The sequence below is a fragment of the Puntigrus tetrazona genome, chromosome 7 (genome assembly GCF_018831695.1).
Source record: "Puntigrus tetrazona isolate hp1 chromosome 7, ASM1883169v1, whole genome shotgun sequence".
Classification (NCBI taxonomy): Eukaryota; Metazoa; Chordata; class Actinopteri; order Cypriniformes; family Cyprinidae; genus Puntigrus; species Puntigrus tetrazona.
Window position 1 is genome coordinate 9,150,645 of NC_056705.1, and position 21,399 is coordinate 9,172,043.

Genomic DNA, 21,399 nt, shown 5'->3' on the forward strand with positions numbered 1-21,399 from the left:
TCTGCGGATGGAAAGGGCCAGAACTGAAATGCACTGCTATCAGTATTGTGGAAATGCAAAGCTATCAGTTTTATAGAAAGAAATGTTCCTACATGGATTTGAAAGCAGATAAATAAGGGAAATACTGTAAGGATGTTCCAATAAAAAAGCACCTTTGTGTGGACAACTTCATTAATCATTTCATCGTCATTCAAAGGTTTGCTATTTCGTCGAACAACTTTTTCATTCATCCTTGGTGTCATGTTCACTGTGCTTCTAGTTTTTAATTCTCGATCTTGATCTATGACCTGAAAAAAAATTTAATCACAGCACTTTTAGCATCTGTCACCCCTGTCATGACTCTCAAGGCTGCTGAAGGATCTATTTCAAAAGGGGATGCTTAAAATAAACGATAAGGCATTTTGGTGTTTGAAATTTTCTCTATCGAATTGTCCTCCCACTCCATCTAAATTCATCTCTAATCAGCCACCAAGTCAGAAAAAACTAAAACTGCGTCACACGAGAATAAAACAATCTCGATCTATTGAGGCAAAGAGTCTTTGTTTGGTTCACTGGGCTTCAATAAAATCATTGCTCATCATTTGTTTGGTAGGAAGATATATAATTATGCGTCTCTCATTCAATATACTCTTTTATATATAATTAGATTAAATTAGTTTATATATACACGTTTAGTTATAATTTTTGATATATTAATACAGTTATATTTAAATATGTATAGTATTATTTATATTTTATATATTATTATATTTTTTATTTATATATGCAATGTATATATATTTTATAGAATTACGTATCATTTATATATATATATATATATATATATATATATATATATATATATATATATATATATATATGTATATATATATATATATATATATAATTTCACACATTATTAATGAAATATATGTATATATCATAATTAAAATAATTAAGTGTATATATATATATATATATATATATATATATATATATATATATATATATATATATATATATATATATAATGAGCATGTGTTTGTGTGTGTGCATATATATGCTTATAATATGCATCTGCAAAATTATTTTATAACATTAAAAAAAGTTACATATGAATATTGCTATATTATAAATTATATCATTGCATTAAATACTATTTAAATACATAAACACTCACATACACACACAAATATATATATATATATATATATATATATATATATATATATATATATATATATATATATATATATATATATATATATATTGCTAAATCTTTAAACCTTTTTGTGAGTTTCAGGTATAAATGAAATTTTCAATCTAAGGTTTTCAGTGTTTTGTCAGACTTTTGAAGCCCACCGTACATACATATGAAACAGCTGATGCCTTTTCGATAGAAAGAAGATTTCAGATTCAAGTGCGACGGCTGAAATGACGGCGATGGAAAGAGTCCAGACAAGAATAGATGGAAAACTACGATAAAGTATGAAAGCGCAAGATAGCGAGCGTGCATGTAGATCAGCGTGCTTCTCTCATCTAGATTCACCCCAGGGAAGCTCACAAGTGCTAGTATGCAGCCAGTGGACAAAACACAGCATGATAATGGCTTCAATCAGAATGCAGATTTGGGTTTTTGCTCGCTCTGAGCTCTCAACCTTCCTCGGCTCGGCTGCCCCCCATTGTTAGCGTAGCCTGTCGGCGCTGTCGCTTGTCTTCACGTCTGATGGGCGGTGTTTACCTGTCCAAACCATTCGCTCTCTGCAAGGTGCATGGGCACTGACAGCGGCACAACAGCACAGTATAGCTGCTGCTCAGTCACTGGATGAGATTGTGGGGGAAAGAGAAAGAGAAGCCATCTTTATTTGTCACCTCAGGGTCAGGACAGGACAGTTTACTCAGAGAAGCCTGACATTTTTGGGATAAATCACTTAAAAATAGAAATTCAGTCGCTTTTTCAAGCTTGTTTTAATATAACAGTTTTAAGTTTATATATATATATATATATATATATATATATATATATATATATATATATATATATTATACAAATACAATATTAACAGCTGCCTGCCTTAGCAGATGTGGTGATTGGGCATAAATAGCAGGGTCTGAAACAACATAAATGGCATGTTTCCTTTTAATTTTCTTTATTGGACACAGCACGCCGCCATTATTCACTACGAAAAAGTGTCAATTTGTAAAACATTACCGTGATTCATCAGTGCAACTCAAGCCAAGTTCTCGCCGCATCACTTCCACCTGGCACCCGTGCCTGATGGGTAATGTATTCCGTACGTCTAGCCTTCAAGCCCCGCTGCATTACAAACATAAAGATGATGGGAGTGGAGATTAATGGGAAACGCGGTGAGTTTCCATCATCGGCGGTGTGTCAGGACAGCGCGCTAACCAACTGTTTAATACGATGCATCGGGCTTGGAAATGCTCTTGGCTTGGAAACGCCTGCGCCTCGCCATGCGTCTGGCACATGGAAATGAGGTGAGCTTGTTAAGAGAGCAAAGCTCGGCTGAAAAGTTATCGGCGGCACACATCACTTCTGCGACGGGCAATTCATCAAATGTTTAGCTAGGTTATTTGCCAGCTTGTCATGGCAACTTTGATGCAAGGCAGTTTCGCAACCTTGTGAATGAAGGGGCCTTTAAAACAAATCATTTGTACTCTCTTTGAATACGCTATGAATTTTAGCGCTTCCTCGGGTGGGCCGGCGTACGCATGTGATGATTCAAAGCAGTGCTTTGACCTATCCGAGATGTAGATGAGTTTGTTTCTTCAACAGAAAAGATTTGGAGAAATGTAACATTACCTGCTCACAAACGGATCCTCTGCAGTGAATGGGTGCCGTCAGAATGAGAGTCTAAACAACCCAATAATCCACAAGTCACCCACACCACCTTAGTCTATCGGTTAATGTTTGTGAAGAGAAAAGCTGGCCTTTTTCAAATTAAGACGTCTTAACTTCACACATCTTGAGGCCTCTATACATAATGCTGATTTCTCCAATGAAAAAGTCTCATCTTAATAAAGAGAGAAATATGCATTGCTTACAAGCAAAACAGCCAAAATGAATCTAAACAGTAAATCCACGGATTTTGATGTGAGAGGACAAGATGGACTTTTCCACTGGAGGAAGTGGATTATTGCGATTTGTGACTTTCATTCTGACGGCACCCATTCACTGTGATGTAAAAGCTGCATTTCCAACCTGTTCCGACGAACATACAAACACTAAAGGGGAGCGCATTTTTAGCAAATTTTCATTTCTGGATGAACTATTTCTTTAAGGATGATTGGCAACGTCTCCTTAGGCACAATCTGTATGATTGCACTTTACATTGACTTTGACCGTCATCCACAAGTTAATTTGATTGCAGTCGCCAGGCAGAGGTAGCAGAGCTCTGATTTGGAAAGATGTGATTCCTTTGTGAGTGCGTGCGCTTAGGAAAGTGTGACTGCTTTCTCTTGTCTCCGAAGCGTGCAATCCATTCTTTGAATTCCTAAATGCAAGTGGCAGAGAAGGGAAAAGAGCGCGAACGTGCGTCCTGAATGCAAATAAAGACGAGGCTTTTCTCTGACGAGGACGGACTCGTTCTTATCTCTTGTCTTGCTAACTATGTCAAATGATTAGTGACTGCCTACATCAACACAGTAGCTCAGAGTAACAATCTGTCAGTACGTGTTGAGCAAACTCTCAAAGGCGTCTCACCTCTGTCCCACAATCTGTGTTCACCTGAATCTCAGATGTCATCTCTTATGAACTTGACGCGCGCGCCGGTGAAGCCGAATGAGGGATGTTGCATCTTTGTAAGCTAAAATGAATGCACTTGAACTCTGGGTTTTTGAATGGGGTTTTTCATTCAATAAATGTGAATCTGGCAATGTTTTTATTCCTGTGGTTGTTTGCAAATTAAATGTCGGGTGAGTGGTGCTTAGTGGTTAATGCGCGCATTATATTATTTATTTTATTAAATAATGTACTGCATACGTTAAATCCTACCCTAAACATTGACAAAAGCAAGCATGAGATAAAACGGTGTTTTCTGAAGCTTTGCCTTGTATCTGAGATGTTTTATTGTTACTCCTGCTTCGCAAGATTCTTACCTAATCGTTTTTTATTATCGTAAATAAGTGCAGCTCTGTACCGGGTGTGCTTCCAAGCAAGTTTACTATGTCAGAAAAGCCATACAGTACATATGGCAGTAGTTTTAAGGGCAGAACAAAGCATTGCGCAAGAAAAAGCATGCAAATAACACTGTATTAATCAATAATCTGCCCTATAATCATAATTTGTGTAAAAAAGAATACAAGTTGTTGGTCATTTCAATCAATCAATCAATCATTTTTATTTATATAGCGCTTTTAACAACACAGATTGTATCAAAGCACTGAACAGTATAAAGTAGAAGAATACAGTGATAGGGTTGCATGGTGACGAGATTGAACGATTTGTTATTAAATGCAGTTTAATTTACAGTTTATTAATCAATTCGAAAATAATACATTTCTGAAAACTGCTGTGAATTAATAGGTGTGAAAAATGTTGAACCTGTGAGCCAATCTTGTCTTTTCTGTATAGCAACAGTTCACACTGACAACATTTTGCGTGTTTCTTTTTTTGTTCCACGAAAAAAAAAAAAAAAAAAATCAGCACGTGGTTTTGAAATGACATGAGGGTGAATAAACGATGATAAGATTATCTCTTGTTTTGCTGTGCCTTTAAATACGAGCTTTAAAGCTGGATTATGTTGTTGTATGTGAGTGCAGTAAAGCTGTTGTGATTTGTTGGGCTTGTCATTGGTATACAAGGCAGGATTTTCACTTATCTGAAGCCAATACTCCAGTCTCTCGCTCTCTTTCTCTCTGTCTTTTTTAATTAAGCTGGGGCGATGCTTGTGGCATTCTGGCAGATCTCTGATGTGCTTAGTGGGTTTGTGTTCCTGTGATGCGTGCGTCAAAGGTGTTTAATGCACACATTATATTTATCATGCATTAAGCGTGTTTGGTATTTTTCGCTTAATCTTAACGACGATTTAAATCTTTCTAACGTGAGAATAATTAGCCTGCGCGTCTTCCTCCCAGGAGGATTTGTCACTGTGTGCAGCTGGGAGACAAACACTCGTGCAACTTCCCTGGAATTATTTCATCATTAACCCAAGTGTTTTTACTGAACCTGAAACCTACTGACCCGTCATGCGATATAAGCAGTGCTTAATTTGAAAATTATGAGCTTCCAGAATAAGCATCCGGTGACTGATCTGGCAGCACGAGACAGATGGAAGTCTGTTTATCTATCTATCTATCTATCTATCTATCTATCTATCTATCTATCTAAATTGATATTCAACCCATCCAGCCATCAATTTATTCATCCGTATCCATCACTTCTTTTTTTTCCATCCATCCATATCCAATTCATCATTTATCCTTCATCCATCCATCCATCCTTCTTTTTACCAATATACAATCCATCTATCATTCTATCCATCCATCCATCCATCCAACCAACCATCAATCATTCATTTCATCAATATTCGTTTCATCAATCATTCTGTCTATCTATCCATCCATTCATCCATCATTCTTTTATCAATATTCAATCCATCCATCATCTATCCATCCATCCGCCTGTTCATTAATATTCAAGCCATCCATCCATTCAGTCGTTTATTAATATTCAATCCATCCATCATCCTTCTTTTTACCAATATACAATCCATCTATCATTCCATCCATCCATCCATCCATCCATATAAATCCATAAATTTTTCCATCCATCCATCCATCCATCAATCATTAATCAATATTCGTTCCATCTATCATTCTGTCTATCCATCATCATCCATCATTCTTTTTATCAATATTCAATCCTTCGTTCATTAATATCCATCCATCCATTTTTTAGAATTTCACTGAATTTTTTTCTACTAGCATTCAAATTTATATTGGAATTCTACATCCTGTTCTTCAGCTCAAATTCATAAATTTAACTGGAATGCGAAAGGCATTCTCAATTCAGTCATGAACGGTGCGCGTATGTAGTTTTGAAACACAGCCCGTCCTGTCCCAAAACCTCTAAAATTATACTAAGTGACTGTAACTACTGCACCACAGCCAAAGCACTAAAAATTCATTACGACCCATTCCAGTGATATCCTGGATACTTGTTATTAATTATGGTCCACTTCCCTGCGCTTATAAGTGAACGTCTGAGCCGCCTGTTGGATCAGCAGACAACAATCTGATCCAGCTGACGCCTGTTTACACACCACTGGTAAAGAGATTAGAGATGAAGATCATCAAAATATGAACCGCGTCCAACAGTGAAGCGCTGCATGCTTTGGCTGCAAATGGCTGTTCTCAATAAAAAAAAAAAAAAGCATGTGATGGTTTAGTGGTTACCATTCATATCTGCTCATTGAACTCGTCTGAAAGCAGATCTGGCCTCTGGCACAGAGGTGTTTAGACATCTTCACGTTCTGTAACCCTCAGATGTGCTGAAGATGATGTTTAATTCATTTCTGCTCTACTAGCACCGCCGTATGGTGCCATGAGTTAATTATACTACGGCTAAATCTAGAGCGTTTCACTCTTGCACAGAAGCTGCAGAAGCGTCCAATATATTGTTCGTTTTGACGAAAAATCGACAAGTTAAACCGCCGTTAGAAAGGGTCGTAGCATTTTAAATATGTCGCCTTTTTTATACATCTGCAGTTTAGACATTTATCTATAGGGAAGGAACAACTCTGTCAGTCCAGAGATGTTTTTGTTTTTGGAGGCACAATCTGAGTTCAGTTGTCATTTTGATCATTTGCTGTGTTTAAGGTGTATTTTCTTCTCTCTTGTCGCTGCAGCTCTGTGAGGCCTGTTGCTAGTTTCTCTGTGGGAATCGGCGCGGTCGTATCCTATCATGTTGTCTTGAGTGATAATGGTTCATGGGTTCACAACGCCGCCCTTTTCTTCACAAGCCACCGCTGACATCCTGACATAATAAGTCATCCTTTGAGAGCGGCTCACCTAATTAGACAAAAACATCATCGCTGCTCTTTGGCGTTCTTTAAATGGGTCAGAAAAGAGTGACATTAAAATTGTTTTGGAAACAACCGTAACATTTTAGTGGAGGGTTTTGTTCATTGGTTTGAGAGATTTGTGGCATGTGTCAAAACAGATTAATCACAACCTCTTAGGCCGATCTGAATCTCTATCTACATCAATTAGAGCCTGTTCTCCGTTTCACCCGTGCAGCCTTTGAGCTGGAAATGCATCCCACGTTAATTATGAGATTTTCACTTTTTTATAAAACTTGTATTAATTCATTTTTTTAAAAACCTAATCGTGTTATTATATATTTTATTTATTGATATTTTGATCAAATATTTTTTTATTTTAATATTTGATTAATTGTTTTTTTCAATTGTTTAAGTTTTTTTATATAATTGTTTTTTTTAATAAAAATAAAGTATTGAATATTTTTAATTAAAAAGTACAACATTTCTAATCAAGTGTTTACGTTTTTTAATATAAATAAAATGTTTGTTTATTTTAATACAATTAAAAATATTTTTATTTTTTTAATATTTCAATATTTTCAATATTTATGATTTGTCTCATGTATATTTTTTTTGTATAATGTCATATTATCCTCAAGCGTGTCTCAGTGCACAAACTGATATCATGTGGCCACTTTTAGGTGAGGGCAGGTTTTTTTTTCTTTTTCATTTTTTTGCAATTTGCTTTTTTCTATTTCATCATCTTTTCATTTAGCATCATTTATTCCCTCAGTCTTAAATATTAGACGTCTTTAGCTGTGGGGCCCTGATGTTTTTTCTTTCTTTTTTTTCTTTCCCCCCAGTCTCTATATTGCATATGGGGTGTTTTTTAGAAAGGTTTCATCATTGTGGGAGATTAAAAAAGAAAGAAAAGTCTCTGAGACTGTGTTCCCTCTCACCGCTGATAAAATGATAGCTTTACACTTAGTCTTATCTACAAAAGGAAAAGAGGCTTTTGGTCCATTGTCAGCGGTGGCAGGAATAAAGGAATCTGCCTTCACTTGATTTTGACAGGTACGAGTCTTTATTTCTCACATCGGAGCTTATACACTCTCTCTCACTACGATACACCAGAAGACATGACTGTGTTTGGAAGAAAGAGAATGATTTTGTTAGTTCCTGCTCGTGTATTGCTTATATAGGGAATGTTTCTGAAGATTTTTAAATTCGCTAATATTTATTGCTTAATTTTTTGCATTAGTCAGAATTTGTACATTTTTCTAATCATCATTTTTAAAAAAAAAAAAAAAAAAAAAAAAAAAAAAATATATATATATATATATATATATATATATATATATATATATATATATATATATATATATATATAAATTAATAATAATAATAATAATAATAATAATAATAATAATAATTATTATTATTATTATTATTATTATTATATTATTTTATTATTATTTATTTATTCAATTTTTTTTTTGGCTAACACACATAATCCAAAATCCACTTGAAGGTTTGTTTATCTTATGGCATGTGATGCAACGAGTTCCCACTCATGGGTGTGTGCGCAATTAATTATAATGACAGGAATTTCAGCATCTAGATCTCTTGTAGCTCGTCTCTCCTCGAGTCGCGTTCGTGAGCATGTGTGTGTTTGAGTGATGGATCTTTTGGGCTGTGTTCCTCTCCTTCCTTCCTTCCTTCCTTCGTCGTGACCTTCAAATATGCTTGACCTTTGAGATTTGCGAAGAAGCGTTTCCACCGGCTTCAAAGAATTCTGTTCCATCACATCATTTTAGTCCAGTTGCGGAAACCTTCCTTGAGTTTGTGCATTCACGACAACTTAAGGGTCAAAAGCACTTTGGTTTTTCTTAGTTTGGACTCTGAAATGTCCGTGTGGGTTTTTGTCAGTAGATCAGTGCATCAGCTCCACATATATTGTGCGCAGTCAGTGTTCATGAGCATCCAATGGCTGCAGATGTTCGGGCAGCGCAGGTGTGATGCTCATTGCTCTGAGATAATTATGCCTCATTATGATACATCTGCCAAAAAACAACCACAAAACGCTGTCAAAATCCCACAGAAAACGGCATCAAGGGCGTGAGAAAAGTTTTCAGGATGTAGAGGAGGCTAAGGAAATGGACAACACCCTGTTCATCCCAGTTTATGTGTCATTTTGCTATTACAAAGATGTAGTGAGCCTCAAGACATAATGATCTTTTTTTGGTATTTGGGTTTTTGCATATATAATATACTACCAGATTTAGTGCACTAGTAAATGTTATAATTTTTAAAAATGTTTTTAAAAGACATTTCTTACACTTACCAAGGCTGCATTTGTTTGACCACAATACAATAAAAATAGTACAATTGTGAAATATTAACTGTTTTCTATGTGAATGTATTTTAAAATGTAATTTATTCCTGTGATGGATTTCAGTAAACTTCGTGTCAGAAATCATTCTAATCCACTGACTTTCTGCTCAAGAAACATTTATCATTATTGTCATGATTATTATCATTATTATCATGATTATCACGAACTTTCACTCACTCACCGTGACCTCCTCTCCACGTTGACCCCGCGACCTTCAGCCTGGACTGCATTTCCCATCAGCCCTTACACTGATTGCACTGACGCCGCTGTCACAAATCACACACTCACCTGAATCGCATTACACACAGCATTTAAGTTGGACTCAGACTCAAACCGCCGAGTACTGTTAGCACTTATCCCTCTCCTTAATTGACGTAAGCCATTCCCAGTTCCTGAATTTACTTTCTGCCTGCTTTCTGTCATCCTTGACACTTTTTGTACCCGTTTGGATTATTGCACGTCCTTCTGGATTGCGTTTACCGTGGATTGACCTGTTCTTGTTTACCGGACTGCTTTTGGATTATCTTCTATGTTCCTGTCCTCATTGTAAACCATGTCACGGAATAAAGCTATGCAATTGGATCCGCTTGCCTCTCTTCATGTCAGCCCTGTTTTGTGGTAACTCCCTAGTGGTCATCTCTTTTTTTGATCAATAGAAATATCCAAAGAACAGCATTTATTAGATTTGTATATATATATATATATATATATATATATATATATATATATATATATATATATATATATGTGTATATATATATATATATATATATATATATATCTGTATATTTATGTGTTTCTTTTATTCAATTTTAATCAATTTAATTCATTCTTAAAATAAAAAAAAAACACTAAAATTAAAACTCACTGACCCTAAACTTTTGTAAATACTAACACAACAGCTGGTATCTGTATATAGATGTATGTTGTTTACTTTAATTTATATTTTTATATATTATATATTTTTTATACACAAGAAGTTAGTGCTTTACAGTGAATTTATTACCTCCTTAGCTGTTATAAATTCACTGTAAACCACGTGCTTTTGGGGCTTATCGCTTTTGTAAAACTCTTATTCCACATAACTAGTAAGGTTTAAAATAAAACCGAGCAAATATAATATAAGGATATTAATAAAAACATTTTTATAAACCGGACAGTTCTGATTGGTTGAGCAGAGTTAAAATACTTTATAACTTGTTGAGATAGGACCACTTAAGTGGAAAAAACTTTTACTTGTTGTAAACATTGTACATATTCAAAACCATTAAAGCGTAATGGGACAAACGCAAAATTGTGGGATTTTCATCTCAGTTATAAAGCCGCATTACTAACCGTGACTAACTCCGTCGTTTATTTGAGCGAGCTGAGAGTGAACATAAAAGCGAATCCGCAGTTAAATGTTTCTTTTATCCAGGAGAATAATGGCCGATATGCAGATCACCACCTGTTGGTTTTGGAAAAAGTATTAGAAGGAAAGCAATGGATTTGCTGGCAGCCGTCCTGCCGAAAGCGGGATGACACGGAGGAATTAAAACACTTTTGTCGCGGGGTTATAGCTGGCGCTGATGGCTTTCTGCTCACCAGTGGACGTGATCGGGCGCTTATCTCCCATCGCGACCTGTACCAGCCCAGCCCGTCGAGAGGAATCCCAAGCATGCGTGGTTTGAGAGATTCGCCCGTGCATGCAGGAGTCGCGCATGCACAAGAAGCGCCATTTGCTCAATTAGTCTCAAAACCAGCTGCGGCATGCTGGGTAAAATCAATGATCCTGCAGGTGTGTGTCAGTGGTTGCTAAAAGTTTGTTATTTCTTCCTCCGCCGTGCTGGGGAAACGACTAACCTACTGTACTTTTAATAGAGTACCGCGGCACTCTGCACACAGATTCTGCGTGATAATCAAACGTGCATGTCGTGGTAACCAACGCGGTTGCTTTTTGTGTGCAGCGGAAGGCCATTTTGTTTTATTTGGTGGCGTGGTGAGTTTTGGAAAAGATGCACGCTGGTGGAAGCGTTACTCTATCGATAGTTTGAATCGATGAAGAAAGTAGCGCTCAGCGCGCTTTGAGGTGAATTGTTTTATCCATTTGCGATGAAATGATAAAATGGATCGTAAGAAATTTGCTGCCAATAAGTTAGACATTTACTAGCCATTGTGTCTGAAAAGCAATTCTCCACCTCGTGCGTAACATCTTTTCTTGTGTGGTACTGGGGAAATAAAGATCTACAACATCAATTTGGTTTGTTGAGGCAGTTATTTGGACACAGAAAGAAAAAAGTTACACAAATTTATTTTAGTCCTCATGTTGCATTTGTGTGTGTGTGTGTGTGTGTGTGAATGTTAGAACTCTTCTGTTTAAGCAAAACAACTTTTCTTTCTTTTCTTCTCTCTCTGTTTAATAAAATGTGAAATTTAGTTATTGAATTGGTTTTATTAAGTATATTTATTTAATTAATTCTTTATTGTTTAGCTTTATGCTTATATTTTAGCTTTTCTTAGTAACTTTGTAATGTGTGTTGCACTCTTTATAGCTTTTTATTCCTATTTTAATTTAATTTATTTCTATTTCTCATTATAATTTTTTTATTGCAAATAGCTCTTGGGCTAACTTCTAGCTGTGCTCTCTAATAAGTTTTCAATATAGATTTTTATTACATTTAGTTTCATGTTGTCTCTCTCTTTAATTTTATTTAACATCTTAGTGATTTTACTGTGTTTCTTTGTCGTTTTTATTATTCATTTTAGTTTTTTTATTTGTAGTTATTTATTTATAGTCTAAATAAATTAGAAATGTGAGTTGAAATTTTTATTTTTTATTTTAGTAAAAAGTAACTTTTAAGACAAAATGAAGTGATTTCTTTCTATGTAAAACATGTGTGTGTGTGTATATATATATTTTTTTTTGACTTAATGACTTCTAGTTTTAGGCCAATAAATATTGATACAATTCAATATTCAATCAAAGTTTTTAGTATTATTCGTTGTTAGTCCAACTGGATCAGCAATCAGCAAATCTCATCTTATATTTTACTAATCCTCGAGTTAATTCTCCACCATCGTGAGAGGTTTTCTAAAGTGTCTGGTCCCATCGGTGACTTCCACGATCCCCGTCCCTCTCGGGCCAGAGGTGCGCAGTTAGCAGTAAAAACTCTCCTGTACTTACAACAGCGCCTCCATTAGCGACAGCCGGCGCGCCCCAGTCTCATAGCTGGATTACGTCCTGAGAGAGCCTGCAAAATAGCTGTTTCAATACCAGCTCTTCTGAAGGCCTGATTCCCTGCCTCCGAGAGCGGCTGCACCTTCACCGCTTCCTGCCTTCCCCTAGCGCACACACACACACACACACACACACCGGGCCTCCTGGCTGAATTGTCTAATCATCACTGGCCATCACTCTAGAGGCCGCCGCACCTTTCTTATGAGCAACACACAGCCCATCTTCTCTCAGGAAACGCTGCTGAATGAAGGAGTTTCATGTCTGCTTTTTCCACTGACGGTATGAGGCTTCTTTAACCTAAGTAAAAAGAGACAGCATGCTTCGAGATATTAATTAAACAGACATCACGCCTGGCTGAATGTAAACAGACGGACTGAAGTATCAGATATGTCATAATTGATCCACTGCAGGTCTTGTGGTGCAAATGCCGCTTTAATAGACCTTCTGCTCCATGCGATGCATTAATAACACCAAACAGCAGAACTGATGAGAAAAGAGAGAGAACCGTCACCGCCTTGACTGGATAAACATTAAAAGCTTTAATCAGCCTCATGAAGTTGCATACAGATCCCATCAAGTGCTCTTTGTTCTTTGTTTGTCATTTGTTGCTTGTTCTTTGCTTTGCCGCCGATGGTTTGCCCGCCCGTTTGTGTAGCTGTTCAGTTAATCGGAAAATAACACTTTTAAAGGTGCTACAGTTATTATTTATTGTCTGTAATTCATCTGCTTACGGCTTTAGTTTACATTGATATTATTAAATACAAAACATTTTAAAAATAGCAACATTGAGGAGCAAATCATGCATTTCACTTAATCAAACCTGATTTGTATTGCAGTTTGGGCTACTAGAAATGTAAATATTTGATTTGGTTTTATGTGTTTATTTAAAGTGTAATTACATTGGAATCTAAAGTGTGTATCATGTCATGCATATCATATCATGATATAAATTCATGCATTCCTGAATCAGAAGGTCATTCTATATGAGCTTACTAGGCACAAAAACGCACTACGTAATTTATTAATATTAAAAGATTCACCTTTGCGCATTTCACAGATGTTTAATTCAATGTGTGACATACTATCCAAATGTAGATGCAGAATGTAACATTTGTTATTATTAAAAGAGTAATGTTTGAAACATTTACAATAATAAGTTTCTGATAGATGCGTTGTGTTCAGAGCTTATCTAAATGTAATCTGTCAAAAGCATCAGTGAATAAAGAGGCATTCAGGAGCAACTTATACTTTGCAATCAGAGTAAACATTTTATATCTCCTCATGCATTTCAGAATTTAATAAACTTGTGGCTTGCTGTAGTACAAAAGAGCAAACTTTTATATGAGTTTGATGACCAACACGCCTGCATAACAGCCAATTACGATTTAACTGTTAATCATTATCATAAAAGCACTACTCGTTAATATCCGAACTGGTGATGTATTTTGCGTCAAACACGCACGCTTCATGTGGCGATTGAATATGCAAATGTGTGAAATATTTCGCCCATTTCTAGCGTTAATATGGGGCTACTTACATGCCTTTTCATGTTGTGCCATTGGTGATCACACAAAAGTAAGAAGGTTTGAGCATTCTGTTAAAACTAGTGGAGAAAATCAGACAGGTCTGCGCGCACTTGAGGGCAAGTAAATGATGGCAGAAATTTCACTTTTTGTGTGGGAGTTATTACTACGTGTCATGTCAGCAACTTTCTGTCATTTTTATGTGTCTGAGAGTCTGCTCTGACCCAGCAGGCTGATGAAATGGCTTTTAATCTGCTCCGTAGTAGCCAGTAGTCCCAGACTTTTAGGCTACGGTAATTGCATTTATATATTAGAAACTCCTGTTCAGGTTTCAGCGAGTATGTTTTTACATCATCGCAAAGCGACTGCTCTCAAAATGCCCGGATTATAAACCAAACACTGCAATTAAAGTAAATGAGCTTTCCTGTCAGATGTTCCTGTTGGTTCATCCGCTGGGTTTTCCTGAGTGCAAACTGAGCGCAGAGGCTCACTCGAGCCATAAAGCTCTTTAACCGTTGCTCCGGTCAATCCTGTTTGCCCTGCAAAGCTCAGCCAGTATGTTTGAAACATATTCTCAGGGTAATGTAAATGGAAAAAAGAAAAACCTCCTATCCTTCTTGTGTGCATTCCTTCTGACTGGTACGACCTAAGAACACGAAGGAGTATTTTACATGCTGATATACCAGGCTGGGCCATTGTAAAGCATTATATTATATATATATATATATATATATATATATGTATATATATGTATATATGTATATATATATGTATATGTATATATGTATATATATGTGTATATATATATGTGTGTATATGTGTATATATATATGTATATATGTATGTATATATGTATATATGTATATATGTATATATATGTATATATGTGTATGTATGTATATATATATATATATACATATGTGTGTGTATATATGTGTGTGTGTATATATGTATATATATGTATATGTATGTATATATGTATGTATGTATATATATATATATGGTATATATATATTTATTCTATTAAAAACTGAAATTAGCCAAAAATATAAGAATTTATACATAGGCTGTAATACTATAAAATGCAATAAAAGGATTTTTGGAAAGTTTGATAAATATATTTACACAATTTTGAAATACATATTTCAGTGATATATATGTGTGTAAAGGTTTATATATAAATAACATATGGTAAACAGCAGACACTCATATTATAGTAAATTTATTAAATCATATAAACTTATAAAATTATGCAGCAGAATTTTGCATGCGATTAATTTATTTTACTTTTTTATTTTTTTGGCACATTACACCTAGAGGTCTGTTTTTCTTAGATGCAAAGCTGAAAGTCTCATTGTCACATGATCCTTCAGAACTGAGATATAAAACTAGATACATATCATCAGAATTTACAAACTCGATTACAAAATGGCGTGGAAAGTAGGTTGGTTGACTTCACTGCTCAGTCATATGGAACTAAAGCCCTGCTCATCTGCAATATTGTCTTGTTGTCACATTGATATATGCAACTAATTACTTTAATTTGATTAATTCAAAGTATTTTTAATGAATTCTATTAAAATTTGAATTGATTGATATCCCACACGACCGCTTTTTCTTACTGAGTTTCCAGTTATTATTATGAGTGTTACTCGCATAGAAACTCTTGAGATTTGCAGACTGAGTCTTACCTGTGCCATAGGACAGGTCAGCATGAAGGATAGGTGGAAGGTGTTATCTGCAGAGGCCACAGGCAACAGTCCTTGTAAGAAGATAGACAGCCCAGAAAGATATTTGACCTCAGACGCAGCAGCACTGGGAGGTAAATCCGGAGGCGAGGTCTGATCAGCTGAAAGCTTCTGTCTTCACCAGGGTGATGTAATGTTTGGAACAGAGCTTCTCAGCAATGAGGATTTGAGAAAGAAGTCTGAGAGGGGTACGCGAGTGACAGAGCCGTCTGCAATAGGGCAACGTGAAAGAAACCTAATTTGGTACGTCTCTGAGAAGATGCGAGGTGAGTTTACTGAGCGTAAACCGCCCGCCTGATGCCGGAGTGCTGTGGGTCATTGCTAAGGTTTTGGGGTGAATGCTTGCTGAGCTCATCCAAATTCCTCTGATATACTGCTGTTTGACTGGTTTCTCCCATTGATGCTTTTCATTGGCCACCCATTAAAAATAAGTTGTATGTTTTGCTTGCGTTAAGTTCTCGATTCATATTCATATCCCAGTCCAGACAACACAACATTTTCACTGACCAAACCAATAATGTTAAAAGAGATCGTGTGTCGAGCTTGAATATTTATACACTGCCTGTTCATGCAGCTTTTGCTCCTTCATGATGGATCATGGTATGATTCATTTGTGGATTATCATTCTGATTTGCATGCCTCTATTCACATTCAGTCGTAATGATACATTTATCCAAAATATGAAGGAACAAACTCTTCATATCTTGGATGGCAAACTTAGGTGAACTAATCTGAAAGTAGTGTGGTTATGAAGCAGTATGCTAGTTACTCAACTCAAAAGAAATAGGCCTCTTTGGCTTTGTAGAGGCTCCAATAACATGCATCATTGGAGTGTACAATATCATTCATGGCGTAGTACAAATGGTGGTGATGTACTCAGTTTAAGTGGTTCTGGTTAGATCCCTAACTATAGGTACGAGCGAGATTAATCGCGATGCTTGATCGTAGTAAACGCCGCTAATTATTTGTGCAGTATTGTCTCCTTCAGATGCATTATTCTGCGTGCATTACATCATCAGCAGCTGGCTAAATTTCCAAAGATAGATAGCGTGCAACATCCAGACAGCCGGTCCAATGCAACACATAGCAGTGAGATTAGAACGCGAATGAAGAGTGAAATCGCGGCGCCCAGTAATGCAGCGTTTATGTTAAAAATGCATGCAGAGCTGTGATGAAAGATGCATGTCACCTTGGAGCGGGCTCAGCAGGCGTCAAAACCCCGTAGATCTTATTTGGCCTAGGGAATCGATGTGCATTAGAAAACCAATAAGGGGATTTTTTTGCCTGTCAATTTTCACCGGAATTTATCAGCCGCCAGGTAACAAAGTCAGTAAAAGTTGAAAGTAAGAGGAGCAGTCTGCTGTCTGACTTTTACACTCGAATTGGGCAGGAAAAGAGAAGTGCTGCTATTTTGCGTGGAACTGCACCGCAAGCATCTATTCGCCCCAAAACTTATATTTTCCTCGGCGTGCCGCATATCTAAATGTGATTTCGAAATGCCAGTTTGTGCATCATGCGTGTATGGATTTGCAAACAATAAAGCGTAAAGTCAGAGGGTTATGTAAGCATCTATATGGAGTCATTCATGTTACTGTATGTGTAACCATACTACTGTTCAAAAGTTTGGGGGTTAGAGATTTCAAAAGAAGGTAACGCTGTATGTATTTGATTAAAGCTGAAGATCGAACTTTTGTGTAAATTTCTATATACTGATATTCCAAATTTTCAGTAAACTGATTGCTTTTAAAAGTATTCTCTGGTAAAAATCATGCCCTGCAGTAAAACTTTTGATGGGTCTCATTTCCAGTGGCTAAAGAGTAATGTGATTGCATTGTTTCAACCTGAAAGAGTGTCACAGCTCAACTGCACAGGAAAACCTTGGACTGGTGTAATCACTGTAATGGAGAGAAGCAGCCTACCTGATTCCTGGTATAAATGTACCTAGCTGCACTTATGTTTAGACAACACATACCTTCAACAAATCTAACACTGACACTGGAACCAGCCATTTTTCATTAATAAAGAGTATTTTTAAGTAATTACTTCAAAGCATCATGTTATGACCAAACAATATTACTATACAGAGATTTGCGTCGAGCGCTTTGAACTAGCATCACACATATCCAGCTTCAGATCTACAGGTTTTCCTCATAGACGCTACATTTCTGAATCAACATTTCGATTATTAATAGTGTCGCAAAACGGCCAAAACACTGATATGCATTTTAAGCATCTATTTGAAATAGATTAATAAAACTATGGAATTTCTTTCTTACCCATCCTAGAGATGTTAAAAAGGTCTTTTCAATCTCATTGTTCGCCGAGCCCATCCAACTCCTCAGCCTTTTGGCATGTCCTATGTGAAGCGCTCTCATTGGCTCTTAAAGGAGGCCGTGTGTTTGACCCACCTGCTGTGCCAGGCCAGCATCTGATGATGGGAAGCAGAAAACATGACTACGTGTTTCACCTAAGCCTCAAAGAAGTCTACTCCATCCGGCAGACACGAGTTTTCGTTTCTTTCACCTTATTGCCACAGGTGGTCGTGAGGCATTGTTGTGAGTCACATTATATTTCCTGCTGCGCTATCAGATGAATTTAACGAAAGAGAAGCACTAAAATCATCCACTCACCCTCTTTGGTTAAAAACCTATATGATTTTTTTGGTGCAACATAAAAGAAAAAGTGTCTAGACTGTTCTTTTCTAAGAGGGTCTGTCAAAATTTGAAAAGCAAAAGCACCATATCTATAAGCCGTGGGACAGCTTGCTTGTTGTCCCTTGTTTGTTCCTGTTGCGCGTGAGAAAAACAGGGAATATTGTCAGTAAATGAAATATTTGGCTGGTTATCAAGTCCAATTGATCATCTCGGTTTATCTTACCTGCATGCGCAGGCCAAAATTGTCACTTGCACTTGGCGCTTGAATAACGGCCACAAACATTCTTTGTGTAATATTCCCACAATCCTTTGCGTGACCCAGATGGGAAAACGGATTGCAAAGCAGAATGATGAGGAAGTTGCAGTTGCAGACCATTGCTGCCTGATATGTAACAAAGACAGCAGTTTGGATTTTGCATGCAAGATGACACAGCATGTTTCTGACACGTCGGATATGGTCATGATGCAACCACATTTTGGGATAAGGGAAGCATCACGCCGGGCAGACGGCAGCGCGACAACCATCACGGCGCGAGCAATGCCAATGCAGAACACCAACGAAAACAGCCTGGTTTAGGCCAAATCTGCAGCGCTTTGGCGGTGCAAGAAAACAGCTAATGCTTCAAATGGTAATGGCGGTCAAGGAAGCATTGTCGGCTCCTTCCTCAGCCGTAATTGGTCCTGGCTGGGTTAGCTGGAGTCTGTAACACGTGGAAACCAGAAAAGGATCCTGCGTATTGTCTATATGGGTTATGTAACTTTATGGTAAACTGTGCATTTAAATACACACACTGCTATTAATAGGCAGTACCTGAGCCTCGGCCCTCTGAGCCTTTGATCTCTATGGAGGTTCATCGACCGCTGGCGCCTTGTAACTTCTTTGAAGATAACCACGTAATCCTCTCTTGGGGATTCAGCAGGTTCTGGTGGGAAGGAATGCAAACCAGGGTCCGATACGTTCAGATTTCTGCAAACTGACAAAATCACATTGGTTTCTAGTGGCAACTTCACACGCTCAATGACAGGCATTGCAGCGCACGTATGCGCGGAATATATAAGGCGCATTTTTTTATTTTTTTGAGTGGAATACCGTGCGCTGGGACAGGTTGATTTGCGCGGAAAACGCAATAATTCAATTCAATGCTCCCCGGCTGACCACATGAAAACGAGTAATGATTTTTTGCATTTACATTTGGCCTACACGGAAATTAAGTATGATTCAGCTTTATCTGCAAATTACAATGTGGGGCTTTTGGATTTTGTGTTGCAGGAGAGGTGCTTCAAACTCTGGACCAAAACCAACAGCATGAAATGAAGATCTGTGTTGCTTTGACAGCTGTTCTTCGCATCGCTCAGCTGGTAAAAGTTTGGCCTCTTGCGCCATGAATCAGTTTCACACAGTGTTTCAGTTTCAAGTGACGTTTTCATGCTATAGATAAATAAAATGTATTATAATATAGAGAATATATAAAATATAAATGAAATAAAAATAAATAAATAAATGGAATTCTAAATAAAATAAAAGCACACAAAAATAAATAAAATAAAATGAATTTGTAAACTTGTAAAAGCACTAGATTTTGAAAACAATAAATATATATAAATAAAGTATACAATTAAAAGGATTATATACAAACATGTCATACTATAAATACAGAAGAGTGTACAAACTTTGATTGTTCACACATATTAATACAACCTTATATTTTATAGCCTACATTGTAATACATGCTCTTTCTTCCCCACATCCCCTGTTATCTGCTGTCACTTCACAAAAAATGAATTGTGACACTGCCTGATGCATTATATCAGAGATTAACCATGCAGCATGTGGCCATCCAAAATATACTGACATCCTTCTGTCCATTAATCCGTCCTGACAGAGAGAGAGACCGCATGACTAAGAGTCTTATACAGAAGGAAGGTTCTGGATCTTAGTTCGCCAAACCCGCAGAAGCCCTTTGAGAATTTTTTCCACTGCATGTTCTATTCTAGTCCAGCAACCTGCTCTTGCCAAACCAACAGCACAACTGGCTTTTTACAAGCCTGCAAATGGTGCGCTTTCGTTCTTTCAACTTTGCTCAGCATGAAGCATTTGTAACGAACGAACCAAGTCGCTAGACCTTAGAAGTTGAAATGCGATTAGAAATGCTAAAAAGAAAAGTATACAGCCTTCCGCATTAAAAGTCAAAAGTACGTGATGGTCATAATGGCTGCATGCATCTACAATACAATTGCTTAGAATGCCCGCGAAACATATGTTTTATGTTCATCGAGTGAGATCACTCTTTTTGGTTTCGGTGGTATTTCCAGAGATGCCTTTGAGCGAGCGGATCCCCTCTGGGGAAAATCTGTATGTAAGTCAGCTTTTTTTTGTTGAATGACACAAAAGCGTGATGGCTTTTCATAGAATTTGTTTTAAGTGCGTGGATCCTGCATTGTAAAGCAGGCGTATGAGATTAATGCATCACTTCAGGACAGCTAGTTAGTGGTCGATAAAAGGCTGGTTTGAAAATGACAGGAATATGTGTTTTCTTTGATTGTGAGAGCGAGCCCAGGATGAATGGGGTAATTTATTAAAGGCACGCTTTATCTAATAGTGGCTTTGCTTGTTCTTTCTACTGCCTATGTCTTTAGTTAGCTACGCTCAGCTTTTTTTTTTCTTTAATGAAGAAATACGTTTCATATTTCGCAGAAAATAGAGTTCACTTATGTATTCAGAGCCAGAAACTGATATTCTGAGGTGCATGTTTTTAACCTAGTAATTGCCTATGCAAACAACTCCTGTGACAGAAATGAGAGAAATGCTGTTATTAAGTATCAAATGGAATTAAGGTGATATTTGAGTGTTGTATGGAAGTTGAACACGTATGAGCTTG

The 21,399-nt window shown here is 36.8% G+C and overlaps 1 protein-coding gene across 1 annotated transcript in view; it reads left to right on the plus strand.

The window, feature by feature from the left end:
• The first annotated feature begins 19,679 nt into the window (after positions 1–19,679).
• LOC122347884 (cell migration inducing hyaluronidase 1) overlaps positions 19,680–21,399 on the plus strand; it is a 76,083-nt gene continuing 74,363 nt past the window's right edge. The window contains 2 exon segments of the mRNA XM_043243150.1: positions 19,680–19,689; positions 19,791–19,879. Coding sequence (XP_043099085.1) covers positions 19,680–19,689; positions 19,791–19,879 — 99 coding nt within the window.